The sequence below is a fragment of the Oncorhynchus keta genome, chromosome 14, assembly GCF_023373465.1.
Source record: "Oncorhynchus keta strain PuntledgeMale-10-30-2019 chromosome 14, Oket_V2, whole genome shotgun sequence".
Classification (NCBI taxonomy): domain Eukaryota; kingdom Metazoa; phylum Chordata; class Actinopteri; order Salmoniformes; family Salmonidae; genus Oncorhynchus; species Oncorhynchus keta.
The window spans coordinates 54,006,893-54,033,685 of NC_068434.1; the positions used below are offsets into that span (position 1 = coordinate 54,006,893).

The following is a 26,793-nucleotide window of genomic DNA, read 5'->3' on the forward strand; positions in this document are numbered from 1 at the left end:
ATTATTTGGTCAGGCCAGGGTGTGACATGGGTTTATGTTATTGTATTTTCGTATTGGGGTTTGTAGTATTTGGGATGCGGCTGATTAGGGGTGTTGTATAGGCTTGGCTGCCTGAGGCGGTTCTCAATCAGAGTCAGGTGATTCTTGTTGTCTCTGATTGGGAACCGTATTTAGGTAGCCTGAGTTTCGCTTTGTATTCCGTGGGTGATTGTTCCTGTCTCTGGGTAGTTTCTGTCAGTCTGCATGACGCAGCCAGAGCTGTCAGTCTGCAAAGAGCTGCCAGTCTGCAAGGAGCTGCCAGTCTGCAAGGAGCTGTCAGTCTGCAAGGAGCTACCAGTCTACAGGGTGCTGTCAGCCTGCATGGAGCAGTCAGAGCTATCAGTCTGCATAAAGCAGCCAGAGCTGTCAGCCTGCATGGAGCAGTCAAAGCTGTCAGTCTGTTCGAAGCAGCCAGAGCTGTCAGTCTGCATGAAGCAGCCAGAGCTGTCAGTCTGCAAAGAGCTGTCAGTCTGCAAAGACCTGCCAGTCTGCAAGGAGCTGTCAGCCTGCATGGAGCTGCCAGAGCTGTCAGTCTGCAAGGAGCTGTCAGTCTGCATAGAGCAGCTAGATCCGCCTGTCAGCCATGATCTTCTAGATCTGCCAGTCAACCAGTCTCTTCCAGATCTGCCAGTCAACCAGTCTCTTCCAGATCTGCCAGTCAACCAGAATCTTCCAGATCCGCCAGCCAGCCAGGATCTACCGGAGCCTACTACCTGCCTGAGCTTCATCTCAGTACTGGGCTTCCTCTCAGTACTGGGCTTTCTCTCAGTACTGGGCTTCCCCTCAGTTCCGGGCTGCCCCTCAGTTCCGGGCTGCCCCTCAGTTCTGGGCTGCCCCTCAGTTCCGGGCTGCCCCTCAGTCCTGAGCTGCCCCTCAGTCCCGAGCTGCCCCTCAGTCCCGAGCTTCCCCTCAGTCCCAAGCTTCCCCTCAGTCCCAAGCTTCCCCTCAGTCCCGAGCTGCCTCAGTCCCGAGCTGCCCCTCAGTCCCGAGCTGCCCCTCAGTCCCGAGCTGTCCCTCAGTCCCGAGATGCCCCTCAGTCCCGATATGCTCCTCAGTTCTGTGGGGTTCTGGGTGAGGACTATTTGGCCATGGTCGGCGGCGAGGGTGGATTATCCCAGGACGCGAAGGGGAGGAACTAGGACATTAATGGAGTGGGGTCCACGTCCCGAGCCGGAACCGCCACTATGGACAGACGCCCACTCGGACCCTCCCTATGGTTTTGAGGTGCGTCCGGGAGTCTGCACCTTAGGGGGGTTCTGTCACGCCTTGGTCTTAGTATTTTGTGTTTTCTTTATTATTTGGTCAGGCCAGGGTGTGACATGGGTTTATGTTATTGTATTTTCGTATTGGGGTTTGTAGTATTTGGGATCGCGGCTGATTAGGGGTGTTGTATAGGCTTGGCTGCCTGAGGCGGTTCTCAATCAGAGTCAGGTGATTCTCGTTGTCTCTGATTGGGAACCATATTTAGGTAGCCTGAGTTTCGCTTTGTATTCCGTGGGTGATTGTTCCTGTCTCTGTGTAGTTTCACCAGATAGGCTGTAATTAGGTTTCACGTTCCGTTTGTTGTTTTGTATTTTGTATAGTTATTTCATGTGTCACTTTTTCTATTAAAGTCATGGGTAACCACTACGCTGCATTTCGGTCCGACTCTCATTCTACAAACGAAGAACAACGTTACAAATGTGGTACCTTCAGACATTTGTAAATTGCTCCCAAGAATGAATCAGACTTGTAGAGGTCTACAAATCTTTTTCTGAGGTCTTGGCTGATTTATTTAGATTTTCCCACGATGTCAAGCCAATAGGCACTGAGTTTGAAGGTAGGCCTTGAAATACATCCACAGGAACAACTACAATTGATTCAAATTATGTCAATTAGCCTACCAGAAGCTCCTAAAGCCATGACATAATTTCTGGAATTTTCCAAGTTGCTTAAAGGCACAGTCAACTTAGTGTATGTAAACTTCTCACCCACTGGAATTGTGATACAGTGAATTATAAGTGAACTAATATGTCTGTAAACAAAAATGATTTGTGTCATGCACAAAGTAGATGTCCTGATAGACTTGCCAAAACTATAGTTTGTTAACAAGAAATTTGTGGAGTGGTTGAAAAAACAAGTTTTAATGACTCCAACCTAAGTTCATTTAAACGTCTGACTTCAACTGTATACACCTGTTCTGAAAGGCCCCAGTCTGCAACACCACTAAGTACCACCAAGCAAGCAGCACCATGTGAAGACCAAGGAGCTCTCCAAACAGGCCAGGGACAAAGTTGTGGAGAAGTACAGATCAGGGTTGGGTTATTAAAAAATATCTGAAATTTTGAAGAACCCACAGAGCACCGTTAAAACCATTATTAAACAATGGAAAGAATATGGCACCACAACAAACCTGCCAAGAGAGGGTCGCCCATCAAAACTCACGGACCAGGCACGGAGGGCATTAATCAGAGAGGCAACAAAGAGACCAAAGATAATACTGAAGGAGCTGCAAAGCTCCACAGCTAAGATTGGAGTATCTGTCCATAGAACCACTTTAAGCCATACACTCCACAGAGCTGGGCTTTACGGAAGAGTGTCCAGAAAAAAGCCATTGCTTAAGGAATGCATAAATGGAAAACAGCTATAAGCAGGGGAAAACAAACAGACACTGGCAGACTAATTCAACATTCAGCAGGACAATAACCTAAAACACAAAGCCAGATCTACACTGGAGTTGCTTACCAAGACGCCATTGAATGTACCAGAGTGGCCTAGTTACAGTTTTGATTTAAATTGGTTTGGAACTCTATGGCAAAACTGGAAAATGGCTGTGACCAATGACCAACAATCAACTTGAAGAATTTGTAAAAGAATAATGGGCAAATATTGTACAATCCATGTGTGCAAAGCTCTTAGACTTAACCAAAAAGATTTACCGCTGCATTCACCGCCAAAGGTGCTTCTACAAAGTATTGACTCAGGGGTGTGAATACTTATGTATTCACCATACTTATGCATTTACTGTTCAATACATTTGCAAAAATGTCTTCAAATATTTTTCACTTTGTCATTATGGGGTATTATGAGTAGATGGAAGAGAACATCAATTTCATCTAGGCTGTACACACAACAGAATGTGGAATAAGTCAAGGGTATATGAATACTTTCTGAAGGCACAGTAGATATTAAAAAGTACTGAACCCAGAGTAGACGCTTGCGGGATACCTTTTATTAAATAAAGGATAAATAAAATAAGCGATTATTGTAAGTACAGTGTTTATTCTGTTAGGTATACTTTGGAAACAATACTTCAGAATAAAAACAAAAACAATTTCCTCCCGACTTCTCCAGGTGCAGAGCCGTTTGGCTTGTTCTCCTGCCTCATAAATGGGGAAGAGAGGGAACAGAGTCACAGAGCCGTCTACAGGTGAGATACACCTTTATTATCATCATCACATCATCATTGTCTTGGTCACCATCATCATTGTCGTCGACGTCACCTGCACTATTGCTAATGAAATTTGGCAAGTATTTATACAAAGATACTTATAAAACACATACTTTCAGTATATAGCTGATGTGGGAATTGAACCCATAACTATATCTTAACACTGATTAATAAGCAAAGACCTCTAACCCGTCATACCTACTCAGATGACTTAGGTCATCTTAACCACTAAAGTAATTGACCATTTACACATTGCCTTGCTTTGTAGCATTTAGTAATGTGACTTGTAAGTTATGCTCCATGACATATAGATTTGACAGGCGAAATGGGTCTCTTGGTATCAGTAGAGCAGAAAAACCTATGCATAGTTGCATCGTTCCACAAATAGAGTACATTTTGCGTCCTTTTGATATGTTAAGTAGAGATTGTGCACAAATATTGCATTTTAAAAGACTATTACAATATATTAAAATGAAGTTTTCTTTAATATAGACCATATGGACAAGTCTATACATTGTTCATAAAGTGCCAAAATTCTGCATTTTGGAAGCCAGGTTTTTCTGACTTCTAGGAAGATTTCAACCCACTTAACCACAACATTTCTCATAGTTTTCACCATCATTGTGAAGTTAAGGTCAACCCCTGTTACGTGAACTGAAATCTTGTTTTAATATGGTGAAACTATTTCTTTTTAAAGGGATACTGCAAGATTTGGGGATTTACAGTAGCTCTTTATTCTACTTACCTAGTCCGATGAATTCAACATAATTTTTATGTCTCTGCATGCAGTTTGAAGGTAATTGACATTAGCTTATCGTTAGCATAGCTCAATTGCTGGAATTCTCCAGGTACAGTAACCAGCTCCTTTCAAAAGCAGGGAAATATACCTTCTAACTATTCCAAAGCTGGTTGGTTGGTAATTTATAGTCCCATATAGTAGTTTTTATTTTATAAATTCTCACAATACACTCACAAACTATATTGGACAGCTATCTAGCTCAGAACTGAAGCGGTGTCCTGTTGTCGCAGCTGGCTGGCTGTATGGAGAGAGGTTGCACATAGCCTTTTCTTGCATCTACGGCAGATGAATGAAATGTGTATAATTGCATTTAAAACAACTAGAATGTCACGCCCTGACCTTAGTTATCTTTGTTTTCTTTATTATTTTGGTTAGGTCAGGGTGTGACGAGCGTGGTTTGTTTAGTTTTGTATTGTCTAGGTGTTTTTGAATGTCAGGGGTTTTGGTAGTCTAGGTGTTTATGTCTATGGTTGTCTAGATTGGTTCTCAATCAGAGGCAGCTGTTTATTGTTGACTCTGAATGGGGACTCTATTTACGTAGCCATATTCCTTGGGTAGTTTGTGGGTTCTTATTCTATGTTTAATTGCCTGTCTGCACTAGCCATATTAGCTTCACGGTTCGTTTTGATAGTTTGTTCAGTGTTCTTTCTTTATTAAAGAAGAATGTACGCTTACTACACTGCACCTTGGTCTCCTATTTATGACGACCGTGACATAGAATTGAAATATTATAGTTTATATATACTGGTAAAAATACATAGAAAGTGCCAAACGCCCAGTTTTGGAGTAGCTTGAAGGTATTTTTCCATGCTTTTGAGAGGAGCGGTCTACTGTACCTGTAGACCTCCAGCAATTGTGCTAAGCTTATGATGATCTAATGTAAATTATCTTTAAACTAAGCATTGGGCCAGTAACCAAAAGGTTGCTGGATTGAATCCCCAAGCCGGTAAATTCTGGAGTCTGGAGTCATAAAAACAATTAAATAAATGTATGTTATTTGGCAGGTCAAGGATCTTCGGAAACTTCCCAGACCCCCTGAAAGTTAAAAAACAAAATAACATTTTCAATAAATATTGTGTGTTTGACTGATTTGGACACAGAATGTGCAAAACCAATGGGCTGCTCAATACAGGTTGTTTGGTGTATTGTTGGTCTGTGTTCAACAGACCAACAATACAGTGAAATTCATGGAAGTACTACCACAGAAATGTTTCAATTGCATAGCGCCACATTCAAATAATATTACAAAAAATATTTATATTCATTAAATCACAAATGCAATATAGCAAAACACAGCTTAGCCTTTTGTTAATCCACCTGTCATGTCAGATTTTGAAAATATGATTTACAGCGAAAGCAATCCAAGTGTTTGTGTAAGTTTATCGACATAAAACATTATGAACACCTAGCATCAAGTAGCTCGGTCACAAAAATCAGAAAAGCAATCAAATGAATTGTTTACCTTTGATGATCTTCGGATGTTTTCACTCACGAGACTCCCAGTTACACAATAAATGTTCCTTTTGTTCCGTAAAGATTATTTTAAAGTCCAAAATACCTCCGTTTGTTTGGCGCGTAATGTTCAGAAATCCACAGGAAAGAGCGGTCACGACAACGCAGAAAAATTCCAAATAGTATCCGTAATGTCCACAGAAACATGTCAAACGTTTCTTATAATCAATCCTTAGGTTGTTTTTAAAATATATAATCGATAATATATCAACCGCAACTGTCGTTTTCAGTAGGAGAGGGAAATGGCTTCCCACACTGCTAGCACCCGGCCATACAATGACGTGATGTTATCTGTCTCGCTCATTTTTCAAAATAAAAGCCTGAAACTATGTCTAAAGACGGTTGACACCTTGAGGAAGTGATATCCCTTTAAATGGAGCAAAGGCAGGCTATGGAACATGGAGTTTTCAAAATAGAAGCCACTTCCTGGTTTGATTTTCCTCAGGGTTTCACCTGCAATATCAGTTCTGTATACTCACAGACAATACTTTGACAGTTTTGGAAACTTTAGAGTGTTTTCCATCCTAATATTTCAATTATATGCATATTCTAGCATCTGGTCCTGAGAAATAGGCAGTTTACTTTGGGAACGTTATTTTTCCAAACAAAAAAATAGTGCCCCCTAGCTTCAAGAGGTTATTAAAACGTGCTTATATTTTGGGTTATGATGGGGTATGACAGTAGAAATAAGCTCATGACGCAAGTTATATTCTTCAAGAATCAATGGGTATACAACTGCATAATTAATTCAAACGTAAAAAAAAATGTATGTAGCAACTGCAGATTGCCCCTTTGAGGAAGACAAATATTAAACAGTTTGATCCTGATAACCAAATTATTCAAGCACATGACATTGTAAGTACAGGAATATTTGTTAACTATGGTGTTTGACCACTATAAGCAGTTCAGTAGAATATCTGTGAATCTTCTAAGCTGAGTGCTCTGTATCTGTTACCAGCCAAAGTACACAGGTGTGGACTTGAACATTATATCGTTAAAAAATTGCTTCTGTAAGCATGAACAGGTTCTAAAATCGGATTTGTTGTTATATCTGGCTGCTTGTCCCTGTTTCTGTGACGACAACAGGTTTGTCCCTCGCCATGATGATGAGCTGGAGTTGGAGGTTGATGACCCTGTACTGGTGGAGGTACAAGCAGAGGATTACTGGTACGAAGGCTATAACATGCGTACAGGCACCTGCGGCATCTTCCCTGCTTACTACGCCATAGAGGTCGCCAAGGAGCCAGAGAGCTTCAAAGGTGCAGTGCTTTGATCCCTGCTTATTTACACAGTGCTGAAATGCTAAATTAGTATTTGTATCACTTTAAAGGGGCAATCTGTAGTTCAAACAATAACAAAGCCAACACCCAGCCACTGATTTGGTAAACAGGGATGGGACTGGAGAATATTTACAATTAAAATGTTTACACAGCGGAGTAAAACACGCTGATAGTTAAAAACTAAGCTAATGTGAATGTATAAGTTATATTCTTCAAGAATCAATTGGCCTACAGTATATCATTAAATTAAAAGTCTAAAAATAGATGTAACAACTTCATATTGCCTCTTTAAGGAACACAAATATGAAATAGTTTGATCCTCATAACCAAATGATTCAAGCACATGACGTTGTAAGTAAAGTCACATTTTTTTTACCTTTACTTAACCAGAAGGGAAGACCCCCATGAAATGGACAAAAATGAATGGCAACATATTGCCATTGGGCGAAACATATTCACAATCGCAAATACCAAAGCAGTTGATTCAAAGCTTATAGCAACTGGCATATGGCAAATGCCAAGTGTCATACAGAAAATATCCCAAAGATGGCGGGTTCACGCCACCATAAATTTTCATATTGCAAATGGACATGAAATCAAGACCCAAGGGTCAAATTTTGAAAATGTTAAAATGTTTTAAAAAATAGAACTCCTAGAAAAGTGCTTTCTGGACCGTTTTTCAAATATATATATTTTTGTGTGTGTGTTAATAATACATATATAACAACGATATGAACATACCTTTGAATTATAAGGCCTATGTTTTGTCCATTTACAATATATGACCATAGGAAGTCACAAGTCAGTGAACCATGGCCAAAAGTCATAAGAAATGTCCAAATGCCATACATAAGTATTGAACGTACCAAATCAGGATGTTATGTCCATTTGCCATATATGATCATAGGAAGTCAGTTTCCGAACCCAAAAGTCAGTGAACCATGTCCAAATGGCATAAGAAATGTCCAAATGCCATACATAAGTATTGAAAGTACCAAATAAGATGTTATGTCCATTTGCCATATATGATCCTAGGAAGTCGGCTTCCGAACCCAAAAGTCTGTGAACCATGTCCAAATGGCATTTATACTGACCAAATGATATATGTCACTATGTTAAGCCCTGAATCAACCTAGAAGGTCTATTTATCATATTTGAAAAGAGAGAAGGGGGTCTGTTGTTTTTTTTTAAATATTTGTTTTGGTCCAAAATGACCCCTATTAGATGGGCACGGGTGGGGGGGGGTACTCCCTACCCAGCCGTGGACCCCTTGCACCCCTCTAAAGGCATTAAAAGCCATTCAAAAACATTGCTCCTAGTAACCAGTTCCGATCACCAGGTGCACTGCTGTCCACTTGCAATGTCTTACAATGGGCCTTTACCATCACAAATTTGATATGCTCTAATATACTGCAGAAATGCCCAATTGACAGCCCCGTTGAACTTGGGATGGCCGGGCAGTGATAGTGGTTCCTCTCCATCGCTTGTGTTGATTTCATCATGTCCATTTAGTGATGGTAAAGCCCTCATTAAAAACATTGAACATGTACTGTCCATTTGCAATGTCTTTCAATGGGCATTTACCATCACGAATGTGACATGCTCTAATATATTGCAGAAATGCCCAATTGACTGGCCCGTTGAACTTGGGATGGCAGTGATAGTGGTTCCTCTCCATCGCTCGTTGGTGTTGATTTCAGCATGTCAATTTGGTGATGTTTCATCACTATTTAGACTTATTGCAAATGGACAAAAGTCAGCCATCAAGTCAGCATCCATCAGTCAATAAGATATAATTTTTTACACCAAACTGATACATACTGACACCAAACCCACTTAGTCCAACATGTTTAGAAGCCAACTATCACATATTTCATAGCAGGCCCAAAATTCACAGAGCCTTCTGTTTAAACCACAATAAAAATGTAAAACACATAAAATTCTAGCTGTGGGTCAGTTCTGACATTATGTGTAGGCCTACCCCAAATCCCAACTTTCGGCTCGATAGGTCATTCGGAGCCCGAGCAGTGACCTTAATTAGTGCTGAAAATCCACTTTTTCCGGGAGTTGCTGAATGAGCTTTTGAACAGAAACTTTAGGGTCCATCTCTATGGCCCAAGGTGGTTTCAATGCAATAGACTTGTGACTCTGGGACTTTTCTAAATGTCATCATTTTTGAGATGGTCAAAATGAATTGAAGTCATTGCAAATGTACAAGGCTGTTTCTCTGCCGGGGAACCTTCTAGAGCCACATAACTCACCGTGCACGGTCGACTTAAACTCTAGAACATGTATATAAAGTTTCAGAGCTCTAGGCTTGACAGTTCTTTGGTAGTTCGAACGCAGGTAACTATTGCAGGGTCTGTGTGTCTATTAGCCCCACACTGTGTCACTCCCCATTGACTGTGTGATTTCAGAAAATCACAAATCATGTAGAGCTCCAAAACCCACCTTAACTGATTCATCTGAACACTCTGCAACTGGATCTATAAGGTTTTTTTGGGGAAAAAAAACATTTCTTTAACTATCCCCAATTGTACATTGTACGATTTCTCATAAATTACGACAGATAACTGTCTGGTTCTTTTTTTCCTGACACCGTAGGCTTATGTACTTTGACGTGAAGCGGTCAAATTAGCGCTCTATGACCTTTTATTACCTTTAATCCCAGAAAATGGGCCTTAACTCAGAAAGCGTTGAGGCCTCGACGCCATCTTGTTTCTGAGCTAAAAGCCCATTTGGCCAAACCTGTGCTCACCGAGTTTCGTCTTCAAAATGGCCATGTCACTTTGGTGATGTTTTGTGCATTTGCAATAAGCAGCCAATTACTCATTTTCCAGAACAGCGGGGACATTACCAACATTTTTGCATTTTATAAAATGGAGACCAAATGTCCGAGAGACTTCATTTGATGACTTCCCGGAAGATCTGTCCCTGGGGCACGGCCTGAGGCCATCGGCCTATTTTACAAACATTTGCGGACGTCTAGTAAGGGGCCGTACATTTGCAATATGGAGATCCTCATCAATCATACAGCAAATGCCATCGGCGTCTCTTATGTAGGAAAAGCCCATCGAGACCCAGAGTCTCTTTTTCAAGGGAAACCTGGCCAAGAAGGCAGCAACAATTAATACATGACATAATTACAACATACAACAATAAAACACATCAACATGATCCAGCCATAAAAAAAGCATTTACACTCCTCTGTAACAGTCTCCCATCAATATTTTAAATTAATTCAGTGGCACTAACATATCATCTAGATGAAGCATGGGTTGTAGAATATTCCATGCATCTGGTGCACAAGAAGATAGATATATAAAGATATAGCAGTCTTGCCTAACACTGTGAATGTCCTGGGGACTTTAAAACCTCTTAGAGCTACCCCCCTACTTTTTTCCATTTCCGCCTGAAGACATACCCACATCTAACTGCCTGTAGCTCAGGCACAGAACCAAGGATATGCATATTCTTGGTACCATTTGAAAGAAAACACTCTGAAGTTTGTAAATGTGAATTGAATGTAGGAGAATATAACACAATAGATCTGGTTTAGATAATACATGTTTTTATACAAAATACCAAAATGGTATTCTAACACACCCCCCCCCATAAAATGGAGAAAAAACATGAAGAAAAAAATACATTTACAAAATAACACTCAATATTTGGAAGACCCTCAGTCCTCTACACACAATATTATGCTCCTGCTGATGCCAGGTTCCATAGCAGTCTCTTTCTGCTGTAAAGCAGAGGGTCACCAAGCATGTGGTGCAGGTGATGGAGGACTTCATTTTGCAAAGAACACAGCAACGCCTCCATGCTGTGCCCTTTTGGCCCTGAGGCACAGCCATGCCTGCAGAAATACATTTGGGCAGATGAACACCACTTGTGGCAGGAGCTGGATGAACCAGCTTCAGTGGGGGATGGACACCTTGGCACTGGGGGCTCCCATTCAGAGTCAGTGTCACTGTGAAAGAAAATGTTCAGTTAGAATAGTTTCACACATGAGCCCTGTATCAACAGGTATAATAAACAGATATAAAGTATATAGAGTACTGGGAACATAAGGTGAATATATTGTTATACACCTGCTAGATCTACTGTCTCATGTATATTATGACATTTCAGCTAGATCTACTGTCTCTATTATATTATGACAGACCAGCTAGATCTACTGTCTCCATTTCACTTTGTCCATTGTTGTGGGCATGCCCTCCCCCCAACAGCCTCAAATAGGCTTTTTCATTTCACACAAAAAAATATATATTATTAATTTCAAACAACGGCTTTAGCATGAGAAGAACCTACCAGTCCAAAATGATGTCCTCTCCATTAAAAAAATATTCCTCTATTTGGGAATCGCTAAATTAATCGTCCTCAATCAATTTCTTCTAAAATTGTGTGTACATCTGTATCTATACTTAGATTTAGCTTTCCCTGACTTAGTCGCCATACTGATTGATATATAAACAGCTGAATATGCGCTTTACCAAAACAACGCTCTGCGCGACATGCGTTGCTCCTTCCGGTATGAAACTTCAATGGCAAATGACCCTCTTTACGCCAGAGTTTACTACATGGGTTGGTCTTCCAACACATTACATATTGCCGTTTACCTCAGCTCATTGGCTATCTACCCAGCTAGATTTCAAGACGATCAGTGGTCATTGGGTTAAAATACAGTCAATCGACGAAATAGCGGGCAAATCGTTGATGCACTATGATGTCATTACTTGTTTTCTTTCAGTCAATACGTCCTGCGAAATGACCCATCAGGTTTGGTTGTGTTACAAACAAACCAGTTGATTGCAATGAATCCAAACATGAATGAAAAAGTCACGTTCTGTGTGTGTATTTACCTCGAGTGTGTCATCGAAAATGGAATGAGACGGAATTCAAGACACAAGCGGTTCACAAAATGTTTCGTGTTAGGCTATAAAAATGTATTTGATCAAACAATAGACATTTCTTTGTGTAACAATGAGCATTGGGATTGCAGTTTGTGATTTTGTTACACCTGTGCTGGTTGAAATATTTTTATGGGGCTCTATCCTCAGATAATCACATCGTATTCTTTCGCAGTAAATCCTTTTTTAAATCTGACAATGCAGTTGGATTAGCAAGATTCTAGGCTTTCAAAACATGTGAGACACTTGTATTTTCATGAATGTTTAATATGACTATTTATGTAGCGATCACCGTATGTTGTTGAATTTCGTCCTGCTACCGGGTTCCGTGCGCAGAGGAGGTTAAGTAAAAACCACCTAGCAGACCGGGTATGGCAACTGCCTGGTGATGAAGGAGACCAGACTACAGAGGTAAAGAAGGAGTTTACCCAAAAGGGCTTTGTGGATGAACATATACAAATGTATCTTTCTGCGCATATAAAGGGAGGTCCAACCTACCATTTGTTGCAATGTGCAATGGTGGGAAGTCTAAAACTGTACGCACAAAAACTCTAAGCACAGCATGCCAAAAGGTAAGTATGATATTATCACATATATAGATAGATACATGTAGAATTGGATGTATCAAAGCTAAAGAGTAACACATAACATGTTGGGACAACAGCAGGAGAGAACAATGATTTACAGGTCTCACAAGGTAGGTATAGGCTACAATAGTCCTTTGTAGATGGGGCAATTTACAGAGAGGTGAACATCCAGGATGAACCAAAATAGACAAAACTGGTGGGACACAGGTGAGCATACTAACACAAATACACATTTGCATACACACACATCCATACTGTTTAGCGTGACAATTAAAGAGAGAAACATTAATAGCAATGAGGCTAGCTAACGTCCAAGTTTAACACCATACATTTCAATGGGATCAACTGAACCTGTTTTAGCAAGCGATCTTTTTAACATTATACAAAGTAAGAAATTGTGAAATAATAAGTACATAAACACACATTAACAAAGAATATGAATACTTACAGATGTCAAATGATTAGTTACAGGATGGTGAAGGATGGAATGTTGCCTACCTCGAGGATAGTTAAAGTGGTTGCTAGTTACTAAGCTGCAATATACAAAAACAGGTTAGGATAAATCTTTATGCGGTCCATGACAGTTATTGATGGTACAATTATTCTCTACATTATATATTGCATTTGTCATTAGAAACCAGGAAATGGCAGAGATATTTCTACATATTGCGCCTTTAAATGTACTGTAACATCCATATTTAATATTTCTCTCTCTCTCTCCTTCCCCCCTCCCCCACACAGTGAAGAGCAGTGACTGGGTAGACCGGTACCACATGAAATTCCTGGGCTCGGTCCAAGTACCCTACCACAAAGGCAACGATGTTCTGTGTGCAGCTATGCAGAAGGTATGGGCGGTGCTGTGCATTTTCTTGTGAAAGAAAGAGAGGGTAGAAAGAGTATGAGAGAGATGTCATCTGGCACATTACCAAAGAAGACCATAAACTTTAACTGAGAGAGAGGGGGGGGGGGAAGAGACAGATGGATGAAGAGACAAATGGAGTGAGTAGGAAGATGGGAAATAATTGGGGAGAAAAATATTATTGAAAATAGTGTGTTATTACACCAGGATTGGGGTTGGAATTCAGAATCTAATTCAAAGTCTATATCCTGTAGGGTGTGGGCAAATAAAACAAAATAAAAATTTAAGAATAGAATTGGAATTAAAGAGCATCTCAATTCAGAATTGACCCCAACCCTGTATTACACAAACAAGCATTGACAGGAGACGAATCTGAGATTACAAATTAGAAAGGTTTGGACAGGAAATCATTAAAACAACAACCTTTTCTCGACAAACCATTTCTGTATGGACCTTGCTTTGGGCACGGGGACATTGTCATGCCGAAACAGGCAAGGGAAGGACATTCTCCAAAATGTTGCCACAAAGTTGGAAGCACAGAATCGTCTAGAATGTCCATGTTTGCTGTTCCATTAAGATTTCCCTTCACTGGAACTATGGGGCCTAGCCTGAACCATGAAAAACAGCCAGAGATCATTATTTCTCCTCCATAAACCTTTACAGTTGGCACTATGCATCGGGGCAGGTAGCGTTCTCCTGGCATCCACCAACCCTAGATTAGCCTGTTGGACTGCCAGATGGTGAAGCGTCATTCATCACTCCAGAGAACACATTTCCACTGCTCCAGAGTCCAATGGTGGCAAGCTTCATTCCACTCCAACTGATGCTTGGCATTGCGCATGGTGATCTTAGTCTTGTGTGCGGCTGCTCGCCCATGGAAACCCATTTTATGAAGCTCTTGTGCTGGCGTTGCTTCCAGAGGACAGACGATTTTTACACACAGCAGTCCTGTTATGTGAGCTTGTGTGGCCTATCACTTCGCGGCTGAGATGTTGTTGCTCCTAGCTGAGATGCCACTAGAATTTTAAGACTAATAACCCACATCTTTCCTATGTCTTCTTTCCCTGTTCACGTTTTAAATTCCAATTATAGAATAAGGGCGCAGAAGTTGTTTTTACATATACATTCAATATCTAAACCAGGCTTGACATTTCAGCTGCTGCTTTTTTCAAGGGATGATGATGCTGTTTTGATTGCCACCAGATTGCCACCAATAGGAGGATGACAGTGCAGTATAACCCACCTTCGTCTTGTATCCTTGAGATCAACGTGAAAGGCGTGAAGCTCCTAGTCCAGGATGACTACTATGCCTCTGACAAAGTAAGACTTTCACACTAAAATACACACATTGTACACATACACATACACGCACACACACACAACACACAAACAGGACAGGTACACAGACAGACACTCAGATTTATGCACACACACGTACACACTCTACACATGTATTTGCATCACACACACCTCTTCAGGCACACCTTCAGCGCATTTTATAAAGACAGCAGTTGAGTTTGGACCAAAGTACGACGACAAGACTCGATACATGGAGGCTTTTTAATCAAACCTCTGACCAGCAAGATCACACTAGGGGAATATTTCCAGTAAAGAAGGTTGATAACACTCCAGTGTGGGCACTAAAGTGTATTGCAGTCTACACATAATAATCCAGTTGTATTGTATAGAGGAGAGTGAGAATTTAAATCTGGCAATAGCGGTGCCCACCTAAACTGAAGTCAAGCTATGTAACCATCAGTGGGTTCTTTGTTGACATTAAGGCTATGATTTGTTTTAATATCTAATTGACCAATCATAAAGTTCACTAGCTACAGCTCCTACAGATGATGTGGTGTAAGCAGATAGCAAATTCCATGACAAAACGCAGTTGTTGACTTGGAGAGTAGATACTTTTTTTTTTTTACCCCCAACACCTGTTTTTCAGAGCCATAGAATTTGGCCAATGAGGTTTGTACCAAATAATTATGATGCATTCATACTGTATGTAGTGTGCATTTCATTGTGACATCACAGTTGCCCAATGTTACTGACCCCCCTTAAAAATAAAATGCAGTGGAATGGTCCCAGACAATACGCATATTTTGAGCCCAAAATGAAGAAAGTCAGTCCAAAATTTAAGGACGCAAATCCGGTACTAGTTTATAATACAATGTCTGTCTGTCTGTCTGTCTGTCTGTCTGTCTGTCTGTCTGTCTGTCATCACAGAGTAACCAGTGCAGCCACTTCTTCCAGTTGAAGAATGTTTCCTTCTGTGGATATCACCCTAAGAACAACAAGTAAGTACCTGCACCAGGATGACATTTTGTCAGTCATGCTCACCGTATTCAAATAAAAATGTGCTTTTTTGGGAGTCGTTATGCAGGCAGTGGAGGAAATGGAGAAAGAGAATCACTTTGGGAACCTTCCATTGTAAAATCTGCATTTATACATTTCAAAATTATTTTACTCCCAGAACCTGGTTCCCCCTTGGGGTTCACTCCTCTTACCCCTGTATTTTTTCTTTTTTTACCTATGTGTGGTTTGTATGGTTTCCCCTTAGGTACTTTGGCTTCATCACAAAACACCCAGCTGACCAGAGATTTGCCTGTCATGTGTTTGTGTCTGAAGATTCTACTAAACCCCTGGCAGAGTCTGTTGGGTGAGGGTTGAGAACTTTATAAATATAATGTCACTCTTTTGCTCTTTGTCCTTCGCTTTTATATTGTCAGAGGATTCAAGCTGTTCTTAGCCATAGTGGGCCAATTACAACCAACATTGAGCACTGTCTCAACATGAGGCGATCTCTCGTTAAACCACCAATATGCGCTAAATTCACCAGAACAACTGATCTCATTTGCAACCACAATTGGCCATTATATTACCGGGGAGCGGTACCGGGGAGCCATGTTTGGGCCCAAAAGGCTCCTGAACAGCTTCCACCCCCAAGCCATAAGACTGCTGAACAGTTAATCAAATGGCTACCCAGACTATTTGCATTGACCCTCTCTTGCACTGACTCTATGCACACTCACTGGACTCTACCCTAACATACTTACACTTATAGTCTAACACACACATACTGTACACTCACACAGGCACACACTTTCACAGTCTTCACATACACTGCTGCTACTCTGTTCATTATGTTTCCTGATTGCCTAGTCACTTTTACCTCTACATACATGTCCATATTACCTCGACTACCTCATACTCCTGAACATTGACTTGGTACCGGTATGCCTTGTATAAAGCCTCGTTATTGTTATTTATTGTTACTATTTATTTGATTTTTTTGCAAATGTTCTTACTTTTTAACTATGCATTGTTGGGAAATGGCTCATAAGTAAGCATTTCACAGTAAAGTCTGCACCTGCTGTATTCAGCGCATGTGAAAAATACAATTTGATTTAAAGGCAGAGTTCAGTACAGGAGAGTGGAGTTCAGTACAGTCTGTGCTCTACTGTACTATAGCATACTGTACTCTACTGTACAGTAAGCTCAAGTATAGTTCAGTACAGTACAGGAAAGTAGAGTTCAGTACAGTATAGTTCACTTCAGTAGAGTACTGTATTCTACTGTACTCTACTGAACTATACGCTGCTCGAGTTTACTGTACTCAAGTTTCTTAAAATTAATTGGGTCTATATTCTAACAATAAGGGTTTGTTATTAATTACCAGCCTCCCTATTTTCAATGTTCCTGATATTTCATTGGGCCAAGAGTAGAGAACCTAAACGCAACTGTCTGGTATCTAACTGAAACAGTAACAACATCATGTCAACTGATCTGCTAGTTTATTATAGTGTTTTTGGTTGCAAGTAAGTGTTTTAACACGCAGATTCATGTAATCTCCTCTTAGTAGTGTTTTAAGAAATCCAGCGCTAAATTCTGCCTGTTGGTTGCAATTGGCCCAGTACACTCAGAGGCCAGTTTATTAGGTACACCACCCTATTCACAAAAATGGTTCGCGCCGAGACAGTGAGTCACATGGCTTACTTTATAAAGCAGGCCGACAGGCATTGAGTCATTCAGTTACTGTTTAATTGAATGTTAGAATGGGAAAAACGAGTGACCTAAGCTACTTTGAGCGTGGTATGATCGTCGGTGCCAGGCGCGCCGGTTCCAGTATCTCAAAAACTGCGGGCCCCTTGGCTTTTCACGCACAACAGTGTCTATCTATGCTTTACTGAGAATGGTGTGACAAAGATAAAACACCCAGTGAGCGGCAGTGCTGTGGGCGAAAAACTGCTCATTGATGAGAGAGGTTGAAGGAGAATGGCAAGAATCGTGCAAGCTAACAGGAGGGCCACAGGCATATAACGGTTCAGTACAACAGTGGTGTGCAGAACGGCATCTCGGTGTGCACAAGTTGTCAGTCTTTGTCACAAATTAGTTATTGCAGCATACAACCATACCCTATCGGGTTCCACTCCTAACAGCTAAAAACAAGAGCACACGCAATCACCAACACTGGACAATTGAGGAATGGAAAAACATCACCTGGTACAATGAATCCCGGTTCCTGTTGCATCATGCTGATGGCAGTCAGGGTTTGGCATAAGCAGCATGAGTCCATGGCCCCATCCTGCCTGGTGTCAACGGTACAGGCTGGTAGCAGTGGTACAATGGTGTGTGGAATGTTTTTGTGGCACACGCTCGGGCCATTGATACCAATTGAGCAATGTTTCCATGCCTCAAAGAATTAAGGCTGTTCTGGAGGTAAAGGGGCTCCGACCCGGTACTAGATGGGTGAACCTAATAAACTGTATGTTTCTGCAGAGTTGTCATACCTGTCAGGTAAGGAACTGAGTGATTGAATAACCTTTATTTTTTATTAACTACCCCCCGGATCTTTTCTCCCCTCTTGTCTCTTCTACAGGAAAGCCTTCCAGTTGTACTATAAGGAATTTGTAGATTGCTCCTGTCCGACAGAGGATATTTACCTGGAATAGCACCAACCCCGCCTTCCACCACAACCTTGTACATTACAGTGTAACATAACATAATGTTGCATGACAGAGAAAACAATTCTAACAAATGTGAACTAATAAATTTGACAAAAAGATGGAGAGAGAGAAAGAAGGAGAGGTACTGGTGACTAATGTTTGTCCAAAGATTTTAAACAGTATGAAGATTGAACATGTCATTGATCGAAACATAGTGGAGATATTGAAGAGGGGGTCCCAAAATATGTAAAATGGAGTCACTGATGAGGGAATTAATGTGCCACTCAAGCACAATGCTCAGATCATAGTGACCATGGGCCTCATTTATAAACGTTGCGTAGACACAAAATAAGGCGTACACCACTTTCTAAGCAAACTTTGGGATTTCTAAAAAACAAACTTGACGGGAGAATGTGCAGTTCTCCATGGACACTTTGACACATACGTATGCACATAAACTGGAGAAATTAGAAACTGTGACTCCGATGGCAGAAGGATGAAACTCGAGAAATGCTTTAAAATTGATACCATTGTGTAAAATAAATTGAAATATTACCTCCCATGTTTTATATATGAAGAGTTCTCTGGAAAAAAACAAAACATGATTTAGGATAATAAATACAAATAGAGATATCTGTTTTTGCAAAATAACCCCTCAAATATGTTGTATAGTTTAATCGGGAATCATATTTAATTGGATCTGTAATTATTAAACAATACTTGCATGTTATGAAATGTATTCTCATAAATAATAAGGTGAACAGTAGGACAAATTACGTTTAAACTGATGCCGTTTTCAATGCCTCAGTCTGGTAGATACCAGTGCACAGTTTCATATATTTACATTACATTTAAGTCATTTAGCAGACGCTCTTATCCAGAGCGACTTACAAATTGGTGCATTCACCTTATGGCATCCAGTGGAACAGCCACTGTACAATAGTGCATCTAAATCTTTTAAGGGGGGGGGGTGAGAAGGATTACTTTATCCTATCCTAGGTATTCCTTAAAGAGGTGGGGTTTCAGGTGTCTCCGGAAGGTGGTGATTGACTCCGCTGTCCTGGCGTCGTGAGGGAGTGTGTTCCACCATTGGGGAGCCAGAGCAGCGAACAGTTTTGACTGGGCTGAGCGGGAACTGTACTTCCTCAGTGGTAGGGAGGCGAGCAGGCCAGAGGTGGATGAACGCAGTGCCCTTGTTTGGGTGTAGGGCCTGATCAGAGCCTGGAGGTACTGAGGTGCCGTTCCCCTCACAGCTCCGTAGGCAAGCACCATGGTCTTGTAGCGGATGCGAGCTTCAACTGGAAGCCAGTGGAGAGAGCGGAGGAGCGGGGTGACGTGAGAGAACTTGGGAAGGTTGAACACCAGACGGGCTGCGGCGTTCATATGTTCGTTGCACAGAACTGTCAATGTGAAAATGGCCCTGTCATTGTCAGTTACAATCAGGGTAATTACCACACCTGAAGGTGTTACACCATTGGGTGGCTTTGACAATCAAATGGGGGGGTATAAACAGGCATGCAATTCCAATGCTTAATGACTCACATTGGCTGCTTTGGCACTGTTGGAAGATTTGGCGAATGGAAGAATTCGGAGAGAGTGAATTTTCAGAGACCAGACAGATTTACTGGAAAATGATGAAGAGTGGCTTATTAGCCGGTTCTGATTACCGAGAGCTGTTCTCTTGGATCTCTGTGCTGTAGTAGGCCCAGCTTTACAGAGAAGCACCTGCAGAAACCAAGCCGTGCCTGTCCCACATCAACTCCTTGATAACATCGTTAATAGCGTTGATGGTGTCTCTTCGCATTTGCAGGACTGCATCTGTGAGGAAATGGCCACTGGAGGGTTGTGACGCATGAGGTACAGTGGAGACGCTGAGGCTGGTCGCACTCAGCTCCTGCTCAGCTGTAGCTCCACCGACCCCACAGGGACAAACGGCGACTAAAAACAATCGAAAATGTCACAATTGTTTGTGTAAATAAATAAAGTATTTGGTCAATAACAAACGTTTATCTCCCTTTGTTGGCAATGAGAGGTCAAACGTTTTCTGTAAGTCTTCACAAGGTTTTCACACAGTGTTGCTGGTATTTTGGCCCATTGTTCCCTGCAGATCTCCTCTAGAGCAGTGATGTTTTGGGGCTGTTGCTGGGCAACACGGACTTTCAACTCCCTCCAAAGATTTTCTATGGGGTTGAGATCTGGAAACTGGCTAGGCCACTCCAGGACCTTAAAACACTTCTTACGAAGCCACTCCTTCGTTGCCCGGGCGGTGTGTTTGGGATCATTTTCATGCTGAAAGACCCAGCCACGTTTCATCTTCATTGCCCTTGCTGATGGAAGGAGGTTTTCACTCAAAATCTCATGATACATGGCCCCATTCATTCTTTCCTTTACATGGATCAGTCGTCCTGGTCCCTTTGCAGAAGAACAGCCCCAAAGCATGATGTTTCCATCCCCATGCTTCACAGTAGGTATGGTGTTCTTTGGATGCAACTCAGCATTCTTTGTCCTCCAAACACGACGAGTTGAGTTTTACCAAAAAGTTATATTTTGGTTTCATCTGACCATATGACATTCTCCCAATCTTATTCTGGATCATCCAAATGCTCTCAAGCAAACTTCAGACGGGCCTGGACATGTACTGGCTTATTAAAGCAGGGGGACACGTCTGACACTGCAGGATTTGAGTTCCTGGCGGCGTAGTGTGTTACTGATGGTAGGCTTTGTTACTTTGGTCCCAGCTCTCTGCAGGTCATTCACTAGGTCCCCCCGTGTGGTTCTAGGATTTTTGCTCACCATTCTTGTGATAATTTTGACCCCACGGGGTGAGATCTTGCGTGGAGCCCCAGATCGAGGGAGATTATCAGTGGTCTTGTATGTCTTCCATTTCCTAATAATTGCTCCCACAGTTGATTTCTTCAAACCAAGCTGCTTACCAATTGCAGATTCAGTCTTCCCAGCCTGGTGCAGGTCTACAATTTTGTTTCTGGCGTCCTTTGACAGCTCTTTGGTCTTGGCCATAGTGGAGTTTGACTGTTTGAGGTTGTGGACAGGTGTCGTTTATACTGATAACAAGTCCAAATAGGTGCCATTAATACAGGTAACGAGTGGAGGACAGAGGAGCCTCTTAATGAAGAAGTTACAGGTCTGTGAGAGCCAGAAATCTTACTTGTTTGTAGGTGACCAAATACTTATTTTCCACCATAATTTGCAAATAAATTCATAAAAAATCCTACAATGTGATTTTCTGGATTTTTCTTCTTCTCATTTTGTCTGTCATAGTTGAAGTGTACCTATTAGGAAAATTACAGGCCTCTCTCGTCTTTTTAAGTGGGGGAACTTGCACAATTGGTGGCTGACGAAATACTTTTTTGCCCCACTGTACCTGGATCATCCGGTGCGTCTTGCATGTCCGTGTCCCCCTCCGTCACTACTCCACTCAGGAGGGATATCCCTATAATACTGGCAAGTCGCTCATCAAGGAGCAAGGGGATTGGCCTCCACTTCTATGTCTGACCACTTCTTTTTTTATTTCTGAGAAAGCCCGACCTTCTGAGCCAGCAGCATTCACAGCGTCCGCCATATGCTGCCACTATAACGCCTTTTTGGCATTTGTAATTCCCACACTGTGTCCACCAAACAATATATGTTTTCTTGCTTCAACCTCCCCTACAAGAATCTCCATTCCACACTGGATGAATTTTTTTTTTTTTGCCTTTCTGTCAGGATTTGTTGTCATTGTTGTCATGCAGTTAGTATGGATTAATATTAATTAGGAACGTTTCACTGACTATTTATAGGCAACCATGGGCGTTAAAAGGGTGGGACAAGACGCTCGCACACGTGCGCCAAATTTCGAGTTGATAGTGATATATACAGGGAAACAGGTGTGGGACGTGCGTGCGCATTGTGGTATAAATCTGAATATTTTTGCGCATAAGCACTTTCTGTGTTTCTCCGTACGCCACCTTTTGACGTGAATCATCCGCACAGTTTTATAAATGAGGCCCCTGAACTGGAGTATTCTAAGACTAATCTTTGTGAATTTAGAGCTTGAATCCCAGGTAGAACACTGGGCTTTGTGGACTTGGTGAACCGAAGAAAGACCAATAGTCGCTAAGGTAAAAGCAAATGGAGGTCAGGGAAAATAAATCAATAAATGAATGAAGATCTTGTTAAATTACTAGTATTTGAGTATTCTAATCCCTAATTCTATGGAATCTCGAATGTTGGTGTGCTACATTGTGTGAGGAAAACAGTGATTCTCCATGAGCTAATGGTGCAGTGTGTTTGGGGAGGGTGATAAGGCCTCACTGGAGAGTTCTGTGGTCTAAGGTAACTAACGATCTAAAATCAGATTACCCTACCCCATCCTTTACAATTAAGGGGATGACAAATGATCTGGCAAATTATCAGTGGCTCACACTGTTACTTATTTTCCATGTGTTTGTTCCCCCTAAACCAAAAACAAGTAAGCATTAGGGTCACACTGTTGACCAGGAATAGTGTCTTTAACATCTATCTGGTACACTGTCAGAACCCTCAAATATATTCACATTAAGGAATCAAGAGCAAACTTTTGAAACAGGGGTTCCTACCAATAAAAGCACTCACACTGTTTTCTGTTTGAAAATGCTTCCGTTTGTTTTTTCTGAACATGACCCTAGATATTATTTGATTTGTGGGAAGACTGATTCTTGTTAAATCATTAAGGGTACACTCCTTAATTGAATATAATTGTATTGTATTGTAATTATATTACCAGAAACAAGGAGATGGACGACAGAGTTTCCAGTCAACCGCTTTGGCTTGCTTTTAAAGGTAGTTTTAGTCTTCTAATTTGCAGGAAGGGTCACTGTGGACTGCCTCATAGTTCTTCTCATGCTCAGTTTCAACATGAAATGAGAGTTCATATTGAGAGTTCAGATGGGGTTGCCATTCAGATAACTGGGTATAGGATAAGGATGCTTACTCAAGCTGTAGAGACAGCAGGAGTGGTAGAGATACTTTTAATTGTAATATTTGTGTTGTGGAGAAATGACCAGGCAGGAGACGGGAGTACAGTTAGTTTTCGTTTAGTCAAAACCCCTCGTGCTCTACAGTTCCCGGCACCCTAGTGCGCATGTGCATTTCCTATTAGGTGTAATGAGGTAACACTGCTGTAATACATTACTGCTTAGTAACAGCATAGTAACTAATCTAAACAGATGTAGATCCCAGATACTACAGTAATGATCGGCTATGAAAAGCCAACTGACATTTACTCTTGAGGTGCTGACTTGCTGCACCCTCGACAACTAGTGTGATTATTATTATTTGACCATGCTGGTCATTTATGAACACTTGAACATCTTGGCCATGTTCTCTTATAATCTTCACCCGGCACAGCCAGAAGAGGACTGGCCACCCATCATAGCCTGGTTCCTCTCTAGGTTTCCTCCTAGGTTTTGGCCTTTCTAGGGAGTTTTTCCTAGCCAATATGCTTCAACACCTGCATTGCTTGCTGTTTGGGGTTTTAGGCTGGGTTTCTGTACAGCACTTTGAGATATCAGCTGATGTACAAAGGGCTATATAACTAGATTTTATTTTATTTGATCTGTTACCCTGGTAACATAAAAGGGAATTACCTCTGACCCTCACAAAAAGAAAATGAAAGGTGAAGTGTATAGGAAATGCATGATGGGAGATGTAGTTTTAAAGGTAGTGCCTGACTAGGAATTACAAGGCAGGGGGAGGGTGGTATCTTTTACAAGTAGTGCCTCTATGAAGGATCACTGTTGTAACTACTATGTCATTTAGATTTAACACAATGTGTGTTGATAGGAGAGGTTGAAAAAAGGCTGTTTTTGTGGAGGAGATATCATGTGTGTTGAGATGGTAAGAAATTAATAAAGTAAGACTAGATCAAGGATCAACATAATAAGATAGGAATGGAAATGGCCAACTCCTGGCCACAGGTTTGTGCCTGGAAACAATGGCCTGGTCTGAAACCAACCAATTGCTCATACCCATTTGATGCTTGTAGATTCTGATAGAACCAGAGGTGTTTTTTATACCTTAAGTTCACTGGAAGGCTAGGTGGAGCCATCCCCCTATTGCCTACACCTTTCCAGTCTTCAGATTTGCCATCACAGAAGGGGTAGGGATTAGGGAAAAGGGCAAATAATTGTATTGTGTGGCTTTCTGACACAGTGATTTATAATGTGGCTTCCACAGAATCACATTCTAACAAGAACTTGTAGCACAATGTATTGTTTATAAGAACTGTAATTAACTGAACATGTAAAACATTGTGAGAATGAATGCTTGTAAAATGGGTGTCTCTAACTTATGAAATCATGGGATATGAAACCACGTTCATTCTACCACCTGTCAAGCATCTTCCTATGAATAGTGACATGTATTTCCAAGTCACAAGTTTACATTTTATCTTCATCATTCCTATTTTTCTTCTGAGCCAAGAAACAAAGGCCAAAATTCAGATCAGATCTGCCTTAAACCATGATAAATGACAATTGCATAGCATATCATTGTTTTTTTCTGTTGTGTGTTGTAATCTACACCTTGATTAGGCTGATATAAATCCGTATTATTTTATATAGCCTACACTTTCACATTCGGAACTTCTAACACAGGTGGGACTGGTGTGACAATGACCTCAAGAGCAGCCATTCGCCATTTGACAGCTCCAACGCAGAACACCTGTAACATCGCCTAAACAAAAATAATTATATGCAATGCAGTCTGTCGGCTATTGCAGGTTAAGGCGAATCTGATTGAATCATGCTTGATTTTTACGACATTCTCCGGGAATACTTCTAATTTCAGTCCCCAAACAGTCATTCTGGCCACTATGAGGAAATCAAGTAAAGGTTATAAAAAAGTGTACAGATATGCCATATATACATAAATATATTGTAATTACAAATGTTACACTGTACCAATTCTTACTGTAGTAATTTGAATTATTTTTGATTTATTTTTAAGTGTGAATTGTAATATTTATTTAAAATGTTCAATGCAGCATCTGTGGTGTCTTGTCATTATTATAACTGTATTATTCGGACATGGTACAGTTATGGTCAACAGAAAGTTAATGTTTCAGTATTGTCAGAACGATCGTTGGAATGCATGGGTAACTGCACTAAGTATTTTCTTTCATTTAGGGATATATTTTAACAAATCAAACGTAACGTTTCAGGTGACTAAACTGCTTGGAGTAACTCAGAACTGTCAACTGCCATGGTCAAAACATATGGATACAACAGTAGCTAAGATGGGGAGAAGTCTGTTCATAATAAAGTGTTACTCTACCTTCTTAACAGCACAATCAACGAGGAAGGTGCTACAGGCCCTAGTTTTGTCGCACCTGGACTACTGTTCAGTCGTGTGGTCAGGTGCCACAAACAGGGACTTAGGAAAATTGGAAGTGGCTCAGAACAGGGCAGCACGGTACATAGAGCAAATAGAGCAAACATTAGAGCAAACATTAATAATATGCATGTCAATCTCTGCTGGCTCACAGAGGAGGAGATATTGACATGTTGAATGCAACGAGCTGTCTGTTTGAACTACTCGGATACCCATGCATACCCCACAAGACATGCCACCAGAGGTCTCTTCACAGTCCCCAAGTCCAGAACAGACTATGGGAGGCGTACGGTACTACATAGAGCCATGACTACATGGAACTCTATTCCACATCAAGTAACTGATGAAAGCAGTCAAATTAGATTTTAAAAAACAGATCAAATAGACCTTATGGAACAGTGGAGACTGTGAAACAACACAAACACAGGCACAGACACATGCATACACACACATGATAACATACGCACTATACACACATATACATGGATTTTGTGTTGTAGATACAGTGCCTTGCGAAAGTATTCGGCCCCCTTGAACTTTGCGACCTTTTGCCAAATTTCAGGCTTCAAACATAAAGATATAAAACTGTATTTTTTTGTGAAGAATTAACAACAAGTGGGACGCAATCATGAAGTGGAACGACATTTATTGGATATTTAAAACTTTTTTAACAAATCAAAAACTGAAAAATTGGGCGTGCAAAATTATTCAGCCCCTTTAACTTTCAGTGCAGCAAACTCTCTCCAGAAGTTCATTGAGGATCTCTGAATGATCCAATGTTGACCTAAGTGACTAATGATGATAAATACAATCCACCTGTGTGTAATCAAGTCTCCGTATAAATGCACCTGCACTGTGATAGTCTCAGAGGTCCGTTAAAAGCGCAGAGAGCATCATGAAGAACAAGGAACACACCAGGCAGGTCCGAGATACTGTTGTGAAGAAGTTTAAAGCCGGATTTGGATACAAAAAGATTTCCCAAGATTTAAATGCAACCATTGGGATATGATACAATTACACACATCAGAGCACCACTCACCCTCACCGTGGGACCTATGCT

At 41.1% G+C, this 26,793-nt stretch overlaps 1 protein-coding gene across 2 annotated transcripts in view; it reads left to right on the top strand.

The window, feature by feature from the left end:
* LOC118394119 (C-Jun-amino-terminal kinase-interacting protein 1-like) overlaps positions 1-25,386 on the top strand; it is a 130,440-nt gene extending 105,054 nt beyond the window's left edge. For both annotated transcript variants that reach the window (XM_052461917.1, XM_052461918.1), the window contains 7 exons: positions 3,373-3,448; positions 6,867-7,039; positions 13,302-13,405; positions 14,623-14,739; positions 15,646-15,716; positions 15,980-16,078; positions 18,299-25,386. In XM_052461917.1, coding sequence (XP_052317877.1) covers positions 3,373-3,448; positions 6,867-7,039; positions 13,302-13,405; positions 14,623-14,739; positions 15,646-15,716; positions 15,980-16,078; positions 18,299-18,371 — 713 coding nt within the window. In that variant the 3' untranslated portion in view covers positions 18,372-25,386. The remainder of the gene's footprint in view (positions 1-3,372; positions 3,449-6,866; positions 7,040-13,301; positions 13,406-14,622; positions 14,740-15,645; positions 15,717-15,979; positions 16,079-18,298) is intronic.
* Positions 25,387-26,793: the final 1,407 nt, after the last annotated feature.